Source organism: Triticum aestivum, chromosome 6A (genome assembly GCF_018294505.1).
Source record: "Triticum aestivum cultivar Chinese Spring chromosome 6A, IWGSC CS RefSeq v2.1, whole genome shotgun sequence".
Lineage (NCBI taxonomy): Eukaryota > Viridiplantae > Streptophyta > Magnoliopsida > Poales > Poaceae > Triticum > Triticum aestivum.
The window spans coordinates 50,020,617-50,038,649 of record NC_057809.1 but is presented as its reverse complement, the minus strand read 5'-3'; the positions used below and the strand labels follow the sequence as shown (position 1 = coordinate 50,038,649).

Below are 18,033 nucleotides of genomic sequence, written 5' to 3'. Positions count from 1 at the left end.
GTGGTTTATAAGGGGGTGTCCAAGGTGCTTGCTAATAGGCTCAAAGTCTTATTACTAGAGATCATCTTTGTGGAGCAGTCTTCTTTTGTCTTGGGCAGATTAATATTAATTATATTTATGATAACTTTTGAGTGCTTACACTTCATGAAGATTAATAAAGCAAAGAAGAACATGAGTTATGCGTAGAAAATTGATATGACGAAAGCATATGATCGTTTGGATTGCTATCATGGGGAAACCGATGTTATGTATGGATTTCATTGCTGGTGTATGTCTTTTGGGTATATTTAGGACATATCTAGATGTGTCTTAGTTATTGCACAGAATGACTCAATGAAACATAAAAAGAAAAAAAATACCAGCATGAATCCTCCCCTAAAATCAATGGCATAGAATTTAAATATGTAATACTTATGACACATCTAGATATGTTTTAGCTAAAATATGTATTTTCTACTCTCTCCGTCCCATAATAGGTGTCTCAATCGGTATAAAGTTGAGACACCTATTTTGAGATGGAGGGAGTAGTTCCGAGTGGTGATCAGCTTGAGAATTTTAAACCAAATAGAGAAATCGGTCAGGATCCAATGTATTTGTATCATTTGCTACTAAGAGACTATCATGTTTGTTGAAAGACTCTAATTGTACAAACAAAAACACAAGCATTCAAGACATTGAGTTGATAACTAAACCATAACTGTACGTACGACCAGCTGGTCAATTATTTATTTACCCAAGTAGTACAAGCCTCACTTTATTCTCGCTTGCAAGTTTGCAACAACACATCGAAATCAAATCGACGGTGATGCATGCAACAGCGTGGCTTGTGAAAGTATAACTCCGATCAGGCGTAGTACTTGATGTAGCTACTGTAGTCGCTCTGCTTGTCGAAGTATCGGTCCCAGAGCATGACCCCGCCGTAGTTGTCCTTCTTCTGCACCACCGGCGTGATGCCGTAGTAGACGTTCTTGGGGTGTATCCACTGGTACGACTTCTCGTCGGCGGTGAGCCCGATGAAGAACCGGGTGGCCGGGTACGCCGCCGTCCACCTGTCCCACGCCTCCTCCCACGCCCCGTACTGGTTGCACGCCTTGTCGCTCTCCTCGTAGATCCTCACGTGCACGCGCTCCAAGATCCCCGTCGCCAGCGCCCGCCCCACGTGCGCCGCCGGCGGGTACCCGCACCGGACCGTCGCCGTCAGGTGCAGCGGCTTCCCCGGGCCGCCGCGGATGTTGTGCTTCGCCAGCTCCAGCGCCAGCACGTCGTAGCGGTCCGCCGGCGTGCCGTGCTCCAGGAAGAGGTCGATGCCGTCGAGCCACGCGTCGCCAAAGGGGCGGGGCACGCCAGGGTTGGACCCGCCCAAGTAGGAGTTCCAGAGGTGGTCGAAGAGGTCGAGCGCGGAGCGGTTGGACGGGAGCGAGTAGCCGGTGCCGTAGCCGCCAACGGAGAGGGAGACGGGGACGCCCTTGGACTGGCAGTGCTTGATGTCGGCGCCGACGGCGGAGAGGTCGTGGCCGGAGAGGTCGAGGTGGTACTTTCCTTTGGCGCCAAAGACGTCGAGGAAAGACATGGTGACCATGGTGTACATGCCGGAGTCGCAGGCCTCGCGCAGGGACCCCTCGGCCTTGTTCCGGCCCCAGAACACCGTCACCTGGCCGGTCTTCCCCGCCGCCAAGCCCGGCGCCGCCAGGGATAGCGCCGTGACGACGGAGAGAAGGGCCAGGAGGCAGGCTGCTGGCCTCCCGGGTGCGAGCGGCGCCATTGTTGGTTTCTTCTACTCGTAGGCGTAGCTAGCTTTAGTATTTGCCTTTGCTTGTTTGGATGAAGAGTTGTTTAGCTCGAATGCGATATATATAGATGGATTTTGGAGGCAAATTAAATATAGAGAGGTAGATCGAGACGTGGAGCTGAGCTCGTTAGGCAGCTATAGCTGAGTGGAGCACCATTTTAGCTAGCTATGGTTGACTTGAGTTGGGCAAGCAAGAGTAACATTTCAGGTTGCTTTTGGTTGCTCCCTTCCGGGCGGCGTGCCGCACGCAGGAGTGAATCCTAAGGGCATTTCTAACTCCCCTAAAAGTTAAGGGACTAAAAGGCTTAGTGGAGTATAAATACTCCACTAAGTTTTGACCGGACCTAACCGATCTCTTTGTTTGAGAAAAGTAAAAATCTCTGTCTTGATTGATGGTTACAGACGCTATTTATACCATCTGTGGAGAGACACGAGCGAAGGAAGGCTTCGGTTTCAGAGGGCACAAATGAGAGACGTCTGTGCGGGACAAACCGCACGACGGTTTGGACATGGGGAGATTCCTCCTAATTACATATGTTGTAATTATAATCACAACGCTCCCCCTAATTTAGGCTTGACCATGTAGAATCATCTGTTGATTGTCCGGGTAGTGCTATCATCTCAAAAGGATTCTCCTTCAAAAAATTCTTCATGAAATCTTTGATAAAAACCTGAAACATAAACTCACAAAGAGATAGCATAATGTGATGTCTTGAACAAGGATATCTCAAGAAGAGACTCCCCCTGACACCTGCAAGTTTTAAGTCGTCACATACCAATTCCATGATCATATTGTTGGAATGTAGAAATTGGTGAAGACTTGGTAAATAAATCAGTAAGATTGCCACATGATTTAACTTGCAAGATGTTTATTTCCCCGCTTTTCTGAAGATTGTGTGTGTGTGTGGGGGGGGGGGGGGACTTAGGAGAAATATGCGTACTAATATTACTGTTTATGTATCATGTTTGCATCTGCGCAACACAGGCCACATTATCCTCATAGATAATGGTGGTGACTCTATCGAACCAATTCCACATGATTGTTGTTTATGGTTTATCATTCTGCAAAGCCATAAATATTCACATGATGCTTCAAATAATGAAATTATTTCAGAATGATTGGTAGATGTTCCCACCAGAGTATGTTTTGAAAACTTCCATGATATAGCAGTACCACCATGTAGGAACACAAAGCCGGTCTGTGATATGACATTATGGGGATCGGACAAATAGCACCGAAGGTACGACACCTCCGCGATCTGCACATGTTCAGCTCGGTGACGTCCCACGAACTCTAGATCCAGCTGAGGTCGAGGAAGAGTTTCGTCAGCATGACATCGTGATGACGGTGATGATGAAGTTACTGACACAGGGCTTCGCCTAAGCTCTACGACGATATGACCGAGGTGGATGTTGGTGTCAAAACCGGCGGATCTCGGGTAGGGGGTCCCAAACTGTGCGTCTAAGGTCGATGGTAACAGGAGACAGGGGACATGATGTTTACCCAGGTCCGGGCCCTCTCTATGGAGGTAATACCCTATGTCCTGCTTGATTGATCTTGATGAATACGAGTATTACAAGAGTTGATCTACCACGAGATCGTAATGGCTAAACCCTAGACGTCTAGTCTGGCTATGATTATGAGGATTCGGGGTATCTACGGACCTAGCCCTCCAGTTTATATAGACACGGGAGGGATCTAGGGTTACACAAGGTCGGTTACAGAGAAAGGAATCTACATAGTTGGCCGCCAAGCTTGCCTTCCACACCAAGGAAAGTCTCATCCGGACACGGGTGCGGTCTTCGGTCTTCATATCTTCACAACCCATCAGTCTGGCCCATGGCTAACAGGCCGGGCGCCCGAAGACCCCTTAGTCCAGGACTCCCTCAGTAGCCCCCGAACCAATCTTCAATGGCGAGGTGTTCGGTGCATAGACTGTCTTCGGCATTGCAAGGCGGGTTCCTCCACCAATGACTTCCAAGTAGCGTATTCGGCCTTCCATTCAATGTATGTACCCTTCGGCTTCTGTGTATCAACAACTTCAGCGTCCACGTGTCGAGCGGATGCGAGAGGTCAGGGCGTTTTTGCACATAACACCCCGGTCATGCGAGGGACAATGTCTATTTAATGAGGCTGGATCCTAGATCCATTCAACCATCTCGCAGAGAAAATCCCGTAGGTTGCCAGGAAAGAACATGTCTAGCGTTCCCAGCTCCTCCTCCCGTCCCTGCGGCCTAGATAGAGGCGAGTGGGAGAGGTGCTCCGTATCCCACGGTCAGCTGGTGAAGCTGCAAATGCAGGGGTTTCTCCCCCCTGCAGATCTGGTCCCTGTCCGAGCAGGGTTGACCTCCCTTGACGGCAAAACCCAGGTAGAGGATTTCCCCAATCCATCCGGGGGAGCGAGTGTGTTTCGTCCCCTATCTGCTAAGGGGCGTAGGATTTCCAATTCATCCATTCCTCCGAGGGGTTCTGGAATATTATGGCCTCCAGCTGCATAACTTTACTCCAGCCTCCATCCTGTACATTGCGGGTTATGTCGCTTTATGCGAACTATTCCTGGGTTGTGAGGCCCATTTTGAACTGTGGAGAAAGTTATTCTGCCTTGTCCCGCGTAACCATGAGGGATCGATATTTGAAGTGGGCGGAGCTGAAATATGGCGCATTGCCGAGACCGGATACCTATCCGGCATGCTAAAGAAGGCGTCTGAAGAGTGGACTTCCAAGTGGTTCTACATCAAGGACGTCGTACTCCCAGACCCAGCCCGGAGGGGTCTTCCTGAGTTCACAAGTGTTCCCTTGAAGAAACGTCACAGTTGGCGCCCTCGGAGCCTCGAGGAGGAAGATAGTGCGGAGGTTCGCCAACTCTTGAGCAAGATAAGGACACTCGCCCAGTCCGATACACGATGGTTGAAGTAATGGTGACCTCCATAGTGCGGGGAGTCCAGCCAGTCCAATACAGAGGACTTCCCATGTGGCACTATAATGGGGAAGATGACACTTCCCGCCGCGGCAGGAAAGGTCCAGACACCCTTGTCGCCCTGGCCAAAATATTGGCCGAATTGTTCAAAGGGGAGGAAGAGGAGTTCCTGCACATCAAGCACAGGGAAGGATATTCCATGTATAGTCCTCCTAGCTGGGTAAGTTCCCAACTCCTCTGCTCTACTCATTCTACTCCCTGAGCTATGTTCAACGAACACTAACCCATCCATTTACAACAGCATTGGCAAAATATTTCTGAGGGGCTTTACAGCCTTGCCCCGCAGCCCGAGGGTCAAAATCGGTACCTCGACCCCGGATTTGAAGAGGATCCGGATATATTCGTGGTGCTCGCGAACGGGGTGTTTTACCAAACGAGCTATGACAGCACAGAAGTGACCATCATCGTCGATTATCCCTGTCTTCTCCCCGCTTCACACGTAAGTAATCCGGAGATATTTCATCCGAAAAAGTTTTCTCATACTGCCTCACCCACCGTACTGTCATGTGCTCAAAAGGGGAGGTGCTCGGCACGTCATGCTGCCCCAGGGGCATCTTCAAAGAGAGTGGCCCCCATGCCGGGCAAGCCTTTGAAGAGGAAGGCTAACAAAGATACGGTCGAGCCTTCATCAAAGAGGTATGGATTTGCAAATATGCACCTTGGCAGTCACATCCAACTGTGACCTTTATGTTTATCATGTATCAGGAAAAAAGTGTGCCGGACTATAACCAGGGGTCCGGCTGGTCATACTTCACACAGCCAGGATCCAGAACCTGCCGTAAAGACGGGGGCTGATGTGGGGGTAACACCGGACTGTCCCCCATCCGAGGATTCGGAGGATGTATCCATCACTAACTCGGAAGTGGAGAGCGCCATGAATCATCGATGTCGTAGGGCCGTTTTACAAGACCCTGGCTTTTCAGAAGAGGCATTTAACACCTTCAGCTTCGCTGATGCATACATCCGAGCTGCTCGAGATGGGCTTAACAGAGCCACAAGGCATCATTTAAAAGATGTGCGGGTAAGTTTACTTTGTCTAACTATGATAACCATATGCCAGTAGCCCCCGATACTTGAAGCAGTTAGTACAACTGATTTAAGTATCATTGTATAACTAGGTTCTTACGAAGAAGAACGACCTGTTAGCCCAAGAGCTAGAAAAGTGTCGGACGTAGCTAACTGCTGCCCGTGCCAAACTGGAGAAATCCAAGAAGGCATCTCCTAGTAATGTTCCCCTCCATCGAGAAAACAAAATGGTATACCAATAATGTTAAACACGATTGCTTACCTCCTACCAGGATCACTAGGTCAACTGCAAGAACAACTGAAAGCTGCCCAGGACGGAGAACAAGAAGCCAAGAAGCTGCTAGCCGTGAGCAAGCGTGTGCTCAGAAAAGTTGTGCTAGAGAAGAACAAGCTCCAGAATTCGAATACCCGATTGGGCGAGGATCTGAAAGATGTACGGGCCCAACTGGACGACTCCGTGAAGGAGAATAAAAGGCTGCGTGGTGGCATGTTCAGTATGTGGCCGACTTTACTTTATAATAGTCCAGAGATACCAGGAACTGACAGAGTTATATCTGTAGGTATGCTGACCGACCGTCCCGAAGATGAGATGTCCGGATTCTAAGGCGATCTGCTACAAGTGTTGTCGCGTATTCATGAGCAAGCTCGGTAGGTGATGTGAAGCATTGCCAAAGCTTTGTGGCCAACTGCCTCCCTCCAGGAAAGATGGAGGAGCTCCTAGAGCTATTCAAGGGGGCGCGGCGGCGCTTCAGATTGTGGAAAATATCGCCCTCCCGGAAAGGGGCTCGAGAAGCCTGGGCCATGGTGAAGACACGATACACCAAGCTTGACCCGAATCATATGGCTCGGGTCGGACCTTTAGGGTCAGACTGGAAGGAAGTTCCCGTTAATTGGTGTATGACCAAGTAGCAGTAGCTGCCAAATATTCCCAGCAGGATTGTAAGTTAGATAGCCTGCTGGAGGGTATAGAGGAGGAAATTTTTGAGTCGAAATGACTGTGTATCTTTCAGTCTAGCTGAATTGTAAAATGATTGTCATGGCAGACCTTTTCGCTTTGCCGTCTGGACCCGAAGGCGCGGAGTGTTTCCGAATACCCGTGCGGTCGAATAGACTGGGGTATGCGTGGAAACCAGGCGTAGGGATCATAGTTGCTTGAACAGACAAGTTGTATCCGGCTAGTTATGTTATATTACATTATGTAAGAAACATCTTCCAGAGAGAATAGTTCCGTTAAGGGTCCTTTCCCCGGGTGTGCATGCATTAGAGCGCATGTCCGGACTATGATTGAAAAAATCGCAGTATATATATATGTATATATATATATCTTCTGGGGGTTCGCAAATGGAGTGAATGCAAAAAAACATCTTTAATTCACTGACCGAATATTCCCTTAAGAACGCTAGCTTTCGGCTTCACACAGTCTGAGGTACACATTCGGATGACCCGACAGTAACAATCGCAGAGGTGTCCCTTTATGCCCTAGCCGAACTAACGGGAACGTAGGCATAAGCACATGATCTAGACAGCCCAACTTGGCCAAAACTTAAGTCATATCGATGCATATAATGGCGAAGAAAAGGTACATATGGGCAAAACGCATATGTGATGAGCTTGATGCCCGGAGAGTAATAGCAAGCTTCTGTACAAGAAGCCCCCAGGCATAATGGACGTACATATTTGAAGGCATATGTGTGTGTCCGAGGTGCAGGGGCTAACCGCACGAAAGCTTTAAGGCTAAAGAGGAAAACTAAAAGAGAGAGAAAGAAAGAAAAAAAGTATTATGGAATAGCAGGGAGAAGGAGACGAACAAAGAGTTCGGCGCTTAGGCATAGAATCTTCGGAGTCTGGCCGCGTTCCAGGGGTTCGGCTCAAGGCGATTGTCTGACGCATCACGCAGGCGGTACACTCCTCCGGTGAGGACTTCGTCAATGATGAAGGGACCCTCCCATTTGGGCTTGAGTTTGTCCTTTTTCTTCTCCGGCAAGCATAGAACAAGTTCGCCAACATTATAAGTCTTAGCCCGTACTTCTCCCCTTTGATATCTGCGGGCCTATTGTTGATAAAATGTGGAACGGGCTTTTCCGACGTCACGCTCCTCCTCCAAGGCGTCTAGGCTGTCCTGCCAATCAAGCTCGGCCTCTCTCCCTTCGTACATGCGCACCCAAGGTGAGTCATGTATAATGTCGCAGGCTAGCACAACCTCTGCGCCATACACCATGAAAAAAGGCGTGTATCCGGTAGTTCGGTTGGCGTGGTCCGCAGCCCCCAGAGTACAGAGTCAAGCTCCTCGACCCAGTGCGTGTCTGATTCGTTGAAAGACCGCACCAGCCTGGGTTTGATGCCGCTCATTATAAGAATGTTGGCCCGTTCAACTTGACCATTTGCCTGCGGGTGATAAATAGAGGCGTAATCGAGCTTGATGCCCAGATTAGTGCACCAGGTTTTCACTTCGTCGGCTGTGAAATTAGATCCGTTATCAATGATGATGCTGTGTGGGACACCATAATGCTGTACGACGCCGGATATAAATTCTATCACCAGCCCAGACTCGGCCGTTTTAATTGGTTTGGCCTCTATCCACTTAGTGAATTTATCCACCATGACCAGCAGATATTTTTTCTTATGGCTTCCTCCTTTAAGGGGTCCAACCATGTCCAGTCCCTAGACCGGAAAAGGCCAAGTGATGGGGATTGTTTGTAGGGCAGTGGGGGCATGTGGCTTTGATTGGCTAAGAGTTGGCATCCGACGCAATGTTGGACAAGGTCATGTGCATCTGCTCGGGCCGTCGGCCAATAAAACCCTGTACAGAAGGCCTTGCTAACAAGGGCCCAAGCTGCGGCGTGGTGCCCGCCGAGACCAGCATGAATCTCAGCCAGGAGCTACCGCCCCTCCACGGAGATGCATCTTTGAAGGACTCCGGTAATGCTTTTCTTATAGAGTTCTCCGTCGTGAACCTTGTAGGCCTTCGAATGCCAGACAATGCGGCGGGCCTCATTCTGATCCTCAGGAAGTTCCTTCCTATTAAGGTAGGCCAAGAAGGGTTCGGTCCATGGGGCAATGACTGCCATAATGAGATGGGTCGACGGTGTTATTTCAGTGGCTGAGCCTCCGATGATATCGGTGTGTTCGGAATCTGGGGTTGTCTTCGGATCCGGACTAGTGTTGCCGCTTTCCCCCTGCCACACCACGGATGGCTTGAAAAGCCTTTCTAGAAAGATGTTAGTTGGGACTGGGTCGTGCTTGGCGCCTATACGAGCAAGAACGTCCGCCGCTTGATTACTTTCTCGGGCCACATGATGAAACTCGAGTCCCTCGAACCGAGCCGACATTTGTAGGGCGGTATTACTATAAGCCGCCATTTTCGGATCTTTGGCATCGAAGTCTCCATTTATTTGAGATATTGCAAGGTTTGAGTCCCCGCGCACTTCCAGGCGCTGTATGCCCATGGAGACGGCCATCCGGAGACCATGCAATAAAGCCTCGTATTCGGCTGCATTATTGGAGTCTGTGTATAGTATTTGAAGTACATACTGAATGACATCTCCCGTGGGGGACATCAAAATGATGCCCGCTCCCAACCCTGCCAACATTTTGGAGCCATCAAGTACATAACCTAGTTGGAATATGTGACATACTCTATAGGGAGTTTGGCCTCTGTCCATTCGGCGACGAAGTCAGCCAGTACTTGGGATTTAATAGCTAGACGTGGTTTGTATGTAATATCAAATGGAAGGAGCTCAATGCCCCATTTGGCAATCCGGCCCGTGGCATTGCGGTTGTTTATTATATCATTGAGTGGTACTTCAGAAGCCACCGTGATCGAACACTCCTGAAAGTAGTGTCGTAGCTTTCGGGATGCCATGAAGACCGCATATGTTATCTTTTGATAATGGGGGTACCGGGATTTGCATGGTGTAAGGACAGTGGATACGTAGTATAGTGGCTTCTGAAGCGGGAATTTATGTCCGTCCTGTTCTCGTTCAACGACGAGCACGACGCTCATCACTTGATGTGTTGCCGATATGTATAGCAGCATGGGTTCGCCGAAGTTTGGCGCGACAAGGATTGGGTTGCTTGCTAGGAGTGTTTTTATTTCTTCCAGTCCGGTGGTTGCCGCGTCCGTCTACTCGAAGTGATTGGTTTGCCGTAGAAGGCGATAGAGTGGCAGTGCCTTTTCTCCCAATCTGGAGATAAAGCGGCTTAGAGCTGCCATGCAACCCGCGAGTTTTTGGACTTGTTTAAGGTCTGTTGGCATAGCCAACTGTGACAGATCTTGGATTTTAGTTGGATTTGCTTCAATTCCTCTATTGGAGACGATGAAACCCAGCAGCTTTCCTGTGGGGACGCCAAAAACACATTTTTCCGGATTGAGCTTAATGTCATATGCGCGGAGCTTGTCAAATGTGAGGCGTAGGTCATATATTAGTGTTTCGACGTGCCTTGTCTTGATTATGACGTCGTCCACATAGGCTTCAACTGTCTTTCCGATTTGTTTCGCCGGGCATGTTTGGATCATGCATTGGTAGGTGGCGCCAGCGTTCTTGAGCCCGAAGGGCATGGTGTTGAAGAAGAATGGCCCATATGGGGTGATGAATGTTGTTGCAGCTTGGTCGAACTCCTTCATTTTGAGTTGATGGTATCCGGAATATGCGTTGAGGAAACACAGTGAGTCGTGTCCTGCGGTAGCATCAATGATTTGATCAATGCGGGGGAGGGAAAAGGGATCCTTAGGGCAAGCCTTATTTAGGTCTTTAAAATCGACGCATAGGCGCCAGGATTTATCCTTCTTTGGTACCATCACCAGGTTTGCCAGCCAGTCCGGATGTTTTATTTCTCTGATGAATTCGGTCTTGATTAGCTTGCCTAGCTCCTCTCCCATTGTTTGACATTTGGGTTCGAAAAAGCGCCACAGTGTTTGTTTGACCGGTTTGTATCCCTTTAATATGTTGAGGCTGTGTTCGGCCAGTTTGCGCGGGATTCCTGGCATGTCAGAAGGGTGTCAGGCGAATATATCCCAGTTTTCGCGAAGAAAATCCCTTAGCGCGGCGTCGACCGTTGGGTCTAGTTGTTCCCCAATAGATGTTGTATTTTTGGGGTCTGTTGGATGGACCTGAAATTTGACTAGTTCTTCCGCTGGCTTGAAGGAGGTGGACTTGGGGCGTTTGTCTAAGATCACATCGTCCCTGTCCACCATGGAGCGTAGTGTGGTTAATTCTTCGGCCGCGAGGGCTTCAGATGATGCCTCAAGGGCCAGGGATGTGGTTTTATTTTCGGCAGGGAGTGCTATGTCCGGATCACTGGCGAGAGTGATTATGCCTTTGGGCCTGGGCATCTTAAGCTTCATGTACCCGCAATGAGGTACAGCTTGGAAGCGTGTAAATGCCTCCCGCCCCAAAAGGGCGTGATATCCGCTGTTGAAAGGGGCCACTTGGAAGGTTATTTCTTCGGACCGATAATTCTCCGGCGTGCCGAATGAAGGAAATATGCCCTAGAGGCAATAATAAAGTTATTATTTATTTCCTTATATCATGATAAATGTTTATTATTCATGCTAGAATTGTATTAACCGGAAACATAATACATGTGTGAATACATAGACAAACAGAGTGTCACTAGTATGCCTCTACTTGACTAGCTCGTTAATCAAAGATGGTTATGTTTCCTAACCATGAACAAAGAGTTGTTATTTGATTAACGAGGTCACATCATTAGTTGAATGATCTGATTGACATGACCCATTCCATTAGCTTAGCACCCGATCGTTTAGTATGTTGCTATTGCTTTCTTCATGACTTATACATGTTCCTATGACTATGAGATTATGCAACTCCCGTTTGCCGGAGGAACACTTTGTGTGCTACCAAACGTCACAATGTAACTGGGTGATTATAAAGGAGCTCTACAGGTGTCTCCAATGGTAGATGTTGGGTTGGCGTATTTCGAGATTAGGATTTGTAACTCCGATTGTCGGAGAGGTATCTCTGGGCCCTCTCGGTAATGCACATCACATAAGCCTTGCAAGCATTGCAACTAATGAGTTAGTTGCGAGATGATGTATTACGGAACGAGTAAAGAGACTTGCCAGTAACGAGATTGAACTAGGTATTGGATACCGACGATCGAATCTCGGGCAAGTAACATACCGATGACAAAGGGAACAACGTATGTTGTTATGTGGTCTGACCGATAAAGATCTTCGTAGAATATGTAGGAGCCAATATGGGCATCCAGGTCCCGCTATTGGATATTGACCGGAGATGTGTCTCGGTCATGTCTACATTGTTCTCGAACCGTAGGGTCCGCACGCTTAACGTTACGATGACAGTTATTATGAGTTTATGCATTTTGATGTACCGAAGGTTGTTCGGAGTCCCGGATGTGATCACGGACATGACGAGGAGTCTCGAAATGGTCGAGACATAAAGATTGATATATTGGAAGCCTATGTTTGGATATTGGAAGTGTTCCGGGTGAAATCGGGATTTTACCGGAGTACCGGGAGGTTACCGGAACCCCCCGGGAACCATATGGGCCTTAGTGGGCTTTAGTGGAAAGGTGAAAGGGGCAGCCCAAGGTGGATGCGCACCTCCCCCCCTCCCCTAGTCCTATTAGGACTAGGAGAGGTGGCCGGCCCCCTTCTCTCTCTCTCTCCCCACTTGAGGATTCCTATTCCAACTAGGATGGGGGGGGGGGAGTCCTACTCCCGGTAGGAGTAGGACTCCTCCTGGAGCGCCCCAAGGCTGGCCACACCTCTCTCCCCTTGCTCCTTTATATATAGGGGCAGGGGGCACCTCTAGACACACAATTGATCCCCGTGATCGTTCCATAGCCGTGTGCGGTGCCCCCTGCCACCATATTCCACCTCGATCATATTGTAATGGTGCTTAGGCGAAGCCCTGCGACGGTAGAACATCAAGATCGTCACCATGCCGTCGTGCTGACGGAACTCTTCCCCGACGCTTTGCTGGATCGGAGCCCGGGGATCATCATCGAGCTGTACGTGTGCTAAGAACTCGGAGGTGCCGGAGTAACGGTGCTTGGATCGGTCGGATCGGGAAAACGTACGACTACTTCCTCTACATTGTGTGATCGCTTCCGCAGTCGGTCTGCGTTGGTACGTAGACAACACTCTTCCCTCTCGTTGCTATGCATCACCATGATCTTGCGTGTGCGTAGGAATTTTTTTGAAATTACTACGTTCCCCAACAGTGGCATCCGAGCCTAGGTTTTATGGTTTGATGTTATTTGCACTAGTAGAACACAAGTGCGTTGTGGGCGATATAAGTCATACTGCCTACCAGCATGTCATACTTTGGTTCAGCTGTATTGTTGGACGAGACGACCCGGACCAACATTACACGTACGCTTACGCGAGACCGGTTCCCCCGACGTGCTTTGCACACAGGTGGCTTGCGGGCGACTGTCTCTCCAACTTTAGTTGAACCGAGTGTGGCTATGCCCGGTCCTTGCGAAGGTTAAAACGGAGTCTATTTGACTATCGTTGTGGTTTTGATGCGTAGGTGACATTGGTTCTTGCTTAAGCCCGTAGCAGCCACGTAAAACTTGCAACAAAAAAGTAGAGGACGTCTAACTTGTTTTTGCAGGGCATGTTGTGATGTGATATGGTCAAGGCATGATGCTAATTTTATTGTATGAGATGATCATGTTTTGTAACCGAGTTATCGGCAACTGGCAGGAGCCATATGGTTGTCGCTTTATTGTATGCAATGTAATCGCGATGTAATGCTTTACTTTATCACTAAGCGGTAGCGATAGTCGTAGAAGCATAAGATTGGCGAGACGACAACGATGCTATGATGGAGATCAAGGTGTCGCGCCGGTGACGATGGTGATCATGACGATGCTTTGGAGATGGAGATCACAAGCACAAGATGATGATGGCCATATCATATCACTTATATTGATTGCATGTGATGTTTATCTTTTTATGCATCTTATCTTGCCTTGATTGACGGTAGCATTATAAGATGATCTCTCACTAAATTATCAAGAAGTGTTCTCCCTGAGTATGCACCGTTGCCAAAGTTCATCGTGCCCAGATACCATGTGATGATCGGGTGTGATAAGCTCTACATCCATCTACAACGGGTGCAAGCCAGTTTTGCACACGCAGAATACTCAGGTTAAACTTGACGAGCCTAGCATATGCAAATATGGCCTCGGAACACGGAGACCGAAAGGTCGAGCGTGAATCATATAGTAGATATGATCAACATAACGATGTTCACCATTGAAAACTACTCTATCTCACGTGATGATCGGTTATGGTTTAGTTGATTTGGATCACGTGATCACTTAGAGGATTAGAGGGATGACTATCTAAGTGGGAGTTCTTAAGTAATTTGATTAACTGAACTTAAACTTATCATGAACTTAGTACCTGATAGTATCTTGCTTGTTTATGTTGATTGTAGATAGATGGCTCGTGCCGTTGTTCCATTGAATTTTAATGCGTTCCTTGAGAAAGCAAAGTTGAAAGATGATGGTAGCAATTACACGGACTAGGTCCGTAACTTGAGGATTATCCTCATTGCTGCTCAGAAGAATTACATCCTGGAAGCACCGCTGGGTGCCAGGCCTGCTGCTGGAGCAACACCAGATGTTATGAACGTCTGGCAGAGCAAAGCTGATGACTACTCGATAGTTCAGTGTGCCATGCTTTACGGCTTAGAATCGGGACTTCAACGACGTTTTGAACGTCATGGAGCATATGAGATGTTCCAAGAGTTGAAGTTAATATTTCAAGCAAATGCACGGATTGAGAGATATGAAGTCTCCAATAAGTTCTATAGCTGCAAGATGGAGGAGAACAGTTCTGTCAGTGAGCATATACTCAAGATGTCTGGGTATAATAATCACTTGATTCAATTGGGAGTTAATCTTCCAGATGATTGCGTCATTGACAGAATTCTCCAATCACTGCCACCAAGCTACAAGAGCTTAGTGATGAACTATAATATGCAAGGGATGAATAAGACTATTCCCGAGCTCTTTGCAATGCTGAAAGCAGCGGAGGTAGAAATCAAGAAGGAGCATCAAGTGTTGATGGTCAACAAGACCACTAGTTTCAAGAAAAAGGGCAAAGGGAAGAAGAAGGGGAACTTCAAGAAGAACGGCAAGCAAGTTACTGCTCAAGAGAAGAAACCCAAGCCTGGACCTAAGCCTGAAACTGAGTGCTTCTACTGCAAGCAGACTGGTCACTGGAAGCGGAACTGCCCCAAGTATTTGGAGGATAAGAAGGATGGCAAGGTGAACAAAGGTATATGTGATATACATGTTATTGATGTGTACCTTACTAGAGCTCGCAGTAGCACCTGGGTATTTGATACTGGTTCTGTTGCTAATATTTGCAACTCGAAACAGGGACTACGGAATAAGCGGACACTAGCAAAGGACGAGGTGACGATGCGCGTGGGAAACGGTTCCAAAGTCGATGTGATCGCAGTCGGCACGCTACCTCTACATCTACCTTCAGGATCAATATTAGACCTAAATAATTGTTATTTGGTGCCAGCGTTGAGCATGAACATTATATCTGGATCTTGTTTAATGCGAGACGGTTATTCATTTAAATCAGAGAATAATGGTTGTTCTATTTATATGAGTAATATCTTTTATGGTGATGCACCTTTGAAGAGTGGTCTATTTTTGATGAATCTCGATAGTAGTGATAACACATATTCATAATGTTGAAGCCAAAAGATGAAGAGTTGATAATGAAAGTGCAACTTATTTGTGGCACTGTCGTTTAGGTCATATTGGTGTAAAGCGCATGAAGAAACTCCATACTGATGGACTTTTGGAACCACTTGATTATGAATCACTTGGTACTTGCGAACCGTGCCTCATGGGCAAGATGACTAAAACACCGTTCTCCGGTACTATCGAGAGAGCAACAGATTTGTTGGAAATCATACATACCGATGTATGTGGTCCGATGAATATTGAGGCTCGTGGCGGATATCGTTATTTTCTCACCTTCACAAATGACTAATGAAACACAAGTCTGAAACGTTTGAAAAGTTCAAAGAATTTCAGAGTGAAGTTGAAAATCATCATAACAAGAAAATAAAGTTTCTACGATCTGATCGTGGAGGAGAATATTTGAGTTACGAGTTTGGTGTACATTTGAAAAATTGTGGAATAGTTTCGCAACTCATGCCACCCGGAACACCACAGCGTAATGGTGTGTCCGAACGTCGTAATCGTACTTTATTAGATATGGTGCGATCTATGATGTCTCTTACTGATTTACCGCTATCGTTTTGGGATTATGCTTTAGAGACGGCCGCATTCACATTAAATAGGGCACCATCAAAATCCATTGAGACGACGCCTTATGAACTATGGTTTGGCAAGAAACCAAAGTTGTCGTTTCTTAAAGTTTGGGGCTGCGATGCTTATGTGAAAAAGCTTCAACCTGATAAGCTCGAACCCAAATTGGAGAAATGTGTCTTCATAGGATACCCAAAGGAGACTGTTGGGTACACCTTCTATCACAGATCCGAAGGCAAGACATTCGTTGCTAAGAATGGATCCTTTCTAGAGAAGGAGTTTCTCTCGAAAGAAGTGAGTGGGAGGAAAGTAGAACTTGACGAGGTAACTGTACCTGCTCCCTTGTTGGAAGGTAGTACATCACAGAAAACTGTTTCTGCGACAACTACACCAATAAGAGAGGAAGCTAATGATGATGATGACGAAACTTCAGGACAAGATACTACTGAACCTCGTAGATCAACCAGAGCAAGATCCGCACCAAAGTGGTATGGTAATCCTGTTCTGGAAGTCATGCTACTAGATCATGATGAACCTACGAACTATGAAGAAGCGATGGTGAGCCCAGATTCCGCAAAATGGCTTGAAGCCATGAAATCTGAGATGGGATCCATGTATGAGAACAAAGTATGGACTTTGGTTGACTTGCCCGTTGATCGGCAAGCAATTGAGAATAAATGGATCTTCAAGAAGAAGACTGACGCTGACGGTAATATTACTGTCTACAAAGCTCGACTTGTCGCAAAAGGTTTTCGACAAGTTCAAGGGGTTGACTACGATGAGACCTTCTCACCCGTAGCGATGCTTAAGTCTGTCCGAATCATGTTAGCAATTGCCGCATTTTATGATTATGAAATTTGGCAGATGGATGTCAAAACTGCATTCCTGAATGGATTTCTGGAAGAAGAGTTGTATATGATGCAACCGGAAGGTTTTGTCGATCCAAAGGGAGCTAACAAAGTGTGCAAGCTCCAGCGATCCATTTATGGACTGGTGCAAGCCTCTCGGAGTTGGAATAAACGCTTTGATAGTGTGATCAAAGCATTTGGTTTTATACAGACTTTCGGAGAAGCCTGTATTTACAAGAAAGTGAGTGGGAGCTCTGTAGCATTTCTGATATTATATGTGGACGACATATTACTGATTGGAAATGATATAGAATTTCTGGATAGCATAAAGGGATACTTGAATAAGAGTTTTTCAATGAAAGACCTCGGTGAAGCTGCTTACATATTAGGCATAAGGATCTATAGAGATAGATCAAGACGCTTAATTGGACTTTCACAAAGCACATACCTCGACAATATTTTGAAGAAGTTCAAAATGGATCAAGCAAAGAAAGGGTTCTTGCCTGTGTTACAAGGTGTGAAGTTGAGTCAGACTCAATGCCCGACCACTGCAGAAGATAGAGAGAAAATGAAAGATGTTCCCTATGCTTCATCCATAGGCTCTATCATGTATGCAATGCTGTGTACCAGACCTGATGTGTGCCTTGCTATAAAGTTTAGTAGGGAGGTACCAAAGTAAACCAGGAGTGGATCACTGGATAGCGGTCAAGAACATCCTGAAATACCTGAAAAGGACTAAGGATATGTTTCTCGTATATGGAGGTGACAAAGAGCTCACCGTAAGAGGTTACGTTGATGCAAGCTTTGACACTGATCCGGACGATTCTAAATCGCAAACCGGATACGTGTTTACTTTAAACGGTGGAGCTGTCAGTTGGTGCAGTTCTAAACAAAGCGTCGTAGCGGGATCTACATGTGAAGCGGAGTACATAGCTGCTTCAGAAGCAGCGAACGAAGGAGTCTGGATGAAGGAGTTCATATCCGATCTAGGTGTCATACCTAGTGCATCGGGTCCAATGAAAATCTTTTGTGACAATACTGGTGCAATTGCCTTGGCAAAGGAATCCAGATTTCACAAGAGGACCAAACACATCAA

At 47.2% G+C, this 18,033-nt stretch overlaps 1 protein-coding gene across 1 annotated transcript; it reads right to left on the bottom strand.

The window, feature by feature from the left end:
- Positions 1 to 565: 565 nt before the first annotated feature.
- On the bottom strand, positions 566 to 1,835 carry LOC123130226 (xylanase inhibitor protein 1-like). Its single transcript, XM_044550176.1, has one exon. The coding sequence runs from the start codon at positions 1,760 to 1,762 to the stop codon at positions 845 to 847; it is 918 nt and encodes a 305-aa protein (XP_044406111.1). The 5' UTR covers positions 1,763 to 1,835; the 3' UTR covers positions 566 to 844.
- Positions 1,836 to 18,033: the final 16,198 nt, after the last annotated feature.

Bases quoted from the DNA above. Each gene is read 5' to 3' on its own strand.
- LOC123130226 (XM_044550176.1), bottom strand. From the start codon at position 1,762: ATGGCGCCGCTCGCACCCGGGAGGCCAGCAGCCTGCCTCCTGGCCCTT.